This window comes from Setaria viridis, chromosome 5, assembly GCF_005286985.2.
Source record: "Setaria viridis chromosome 5, Setaria_viridis_v4.0, whole genome shotgun sequence".
In the NCBI taxonomy this organism is placed as follows: domain Eukaryota; kingdom Viridiplantae; phylum Streptophyta; class Magnoliopsida; order Poales; family Poaceae; genus Setaria; species Setaria viridis.
The window spans coordinates 26,208,402-26,210,539 of NC_048267.2; the positions used below are offsets into that span (position 1 = coordinate 26,208,402).

At 41.0% G+C, this 2,138-nt stretch overlaps 1 protein-coding gene across 1 annotated transcript; it reads right to left on the reverse strand.

Moving 5' to 3' along the window:
- LOC117856366 (disease resistance protein RGA2) lies at positions 1 to 1,359 on the reverse strand. The gene has a single exon (XM_034738747.1). The coding sequence runs from the start codon at positions 1,357 to 1,359 to the stop codon at positions 1 to 3; it is 1,359 nt and encodes a 452-aa protein (XP_034594638.1).
- Between the last annotated feature and the right edge of the window lie 779 nt (positions 1,360 to 2,138).

Genomic DNA, 2,138 nt, shown 5'->3' on the forward strand with positions numbered 1-2,138 from the left:
TTATGCAACTACTCCTCGACGCTTCTTTCTCAATGGGGCAGCATTTTGAGTCTTATTTTGAACACAGATCCGTACAATCTTGGAATAAGGAGGCAGCCTTGATTCCCATGTCATGAGCTCGAACATCTCCTTTGGAGGAGCAGCTGAGCCTACTATCAAGTCCCCAAATGTAACCCTAGGAAGCTGGGTTGCAGAAACATCACATCCTACGTGAGGAGGCAAGATCTGAAATGGAGCCGGATAGTAGATCAATTTTGTGATGTCTATTGGACGATCTTTACAAGCAATACTTCTTGGGTGGTCACCAAACAATAACATATTGTTCTCTAAGGTCCCTTTGTACCTTTTTAAGACATGGAACCAGAATTGGGTGTTGAGATTCTTTCTAAGTACATCAGCCAGAACGTTTCCAATGATGCACGACCTACCCATCAGCGTTGATAACTCATTTCCGATGGATGATAACTGTGGATAGTCCTCTGGATTTGCGCTTCCAAATGCCAATACCTTGAAGAGATAGCTGTACTCCTCTTGTGACAAAAGTTTCATATGAATTGGCTTTACTGTAGCAAATCTTGCAAGCTTTTCAAGCCTGCTTATGATTATCACTTTGGTTCCTTCACCCATGCCTGACACACAAGAATAGAACTTCATCCAATCGTCTTCATTCACATCTAACATAAACTCAATCACGACCAAAGTCCTCACGCATGGGAATTTCTCATGTTCTATTCTGCTTATGACTTGCTCAGAAATATGCAATATTGAAGAGAAATGGCTCCGAATCTTCTCGTTACTGCATATTTGAGAAACAAGAGTTCTTTTGCCAACCTTGTGACCACCAATGATTGGAAGAATGGCTGGAGCACCCTGATTGTTGAAATTTTTCTGCAGCAGTGTGTTGAGGACATGCTGCTTTTCCACATAGCGACTGAACATGAAGTTATCGAGGTAAAGATACGTGTCATAGGGATTGCAGCACACGCGTTCACATCCCCCAATAAGCATAACAAACTCTTTCATTGTATCCACCATAGTTTCTAAGCTCCGCAAAGCACCGTCAAGATCATCAACAGTTGAGCTCCTAGTAGTACTGTTACTCATCATACGGAAACGTTTTATAGAAGCCCCAAAAGATGACGCAAGTGTAGGGGAGCTACTCACCTCCTGTCCAGCACTCTGCACTATGGGCCTATACTTGAAGTTTTCCAGCACATAGTACCCTCGGTACATTCTCTCTGAAAGCAGCTTGAGCTGCATCAACATACCGGAGTTTGTGATACATCGCCCATCTGCTTCCTCGATAACCGTACGAACTCTCAGCAGGAGAAGCTGCAGCCTCTGAACCTTCTCCTCCATGCATTCTCGATTCGTGAACTTGTCTATGAGAAAGGAGAGAGCACGGCTAATTAGGTCACTGGTAGCAGCAGATGTAATCGTCTCCATATGTGGTACTCTAATCTATTGGTATGTATCTGTCTGTATTTGATGATGAGCTGATGTATGTATTTGCCAATGAGTTACATGTATATAGGAATGATTTAATAGTGAGCTGATCAGACCAAACGAACAACTCCAATGATGAAAGGTAACTTCGGATGCCCTTACCCCTCGGTCACTGCAATTTGCTCTCTAAAAATATTGATGAAGAAATTGAGTAAAGCTCAATTCTCCTTGCCTGGTCACGTACGGCAACATTCATTTTCAATTAACCAGGTCATTTAATAGAAAAAGGAATATTTATGGAGCGGCAAGACTTTCCTGATGTACTGATGTAGCAACGCAGTTATTTCCTCTAGCTCCTAAATAATTTGCCACGATATTTCAATAGCTAGCCAGCTTTAGTTGAAATAAGAGATAAAATAAAATGCAGTAGAAGTGCTTAAACTTGTCTCACATTTTCTTCTTGTTAAGTATGTCGCATTTTATAGATAAAGTATCAATTTCAGTTGCTTCATTTTTCTAAGGAGAGAAAAGTTGCTAGGGAACTGATCAAACCACGAGTTTATTAATCTGCTTGGATTCGTAACTCGTTGCTTGTATCTCAAGGTGGAAGAAATAGTTTAAATTGATATTTAAATCTCTTAAAAATATCATACCGCTTGAGTGACGGAAATAGTCATGTTCAACTGACTGCC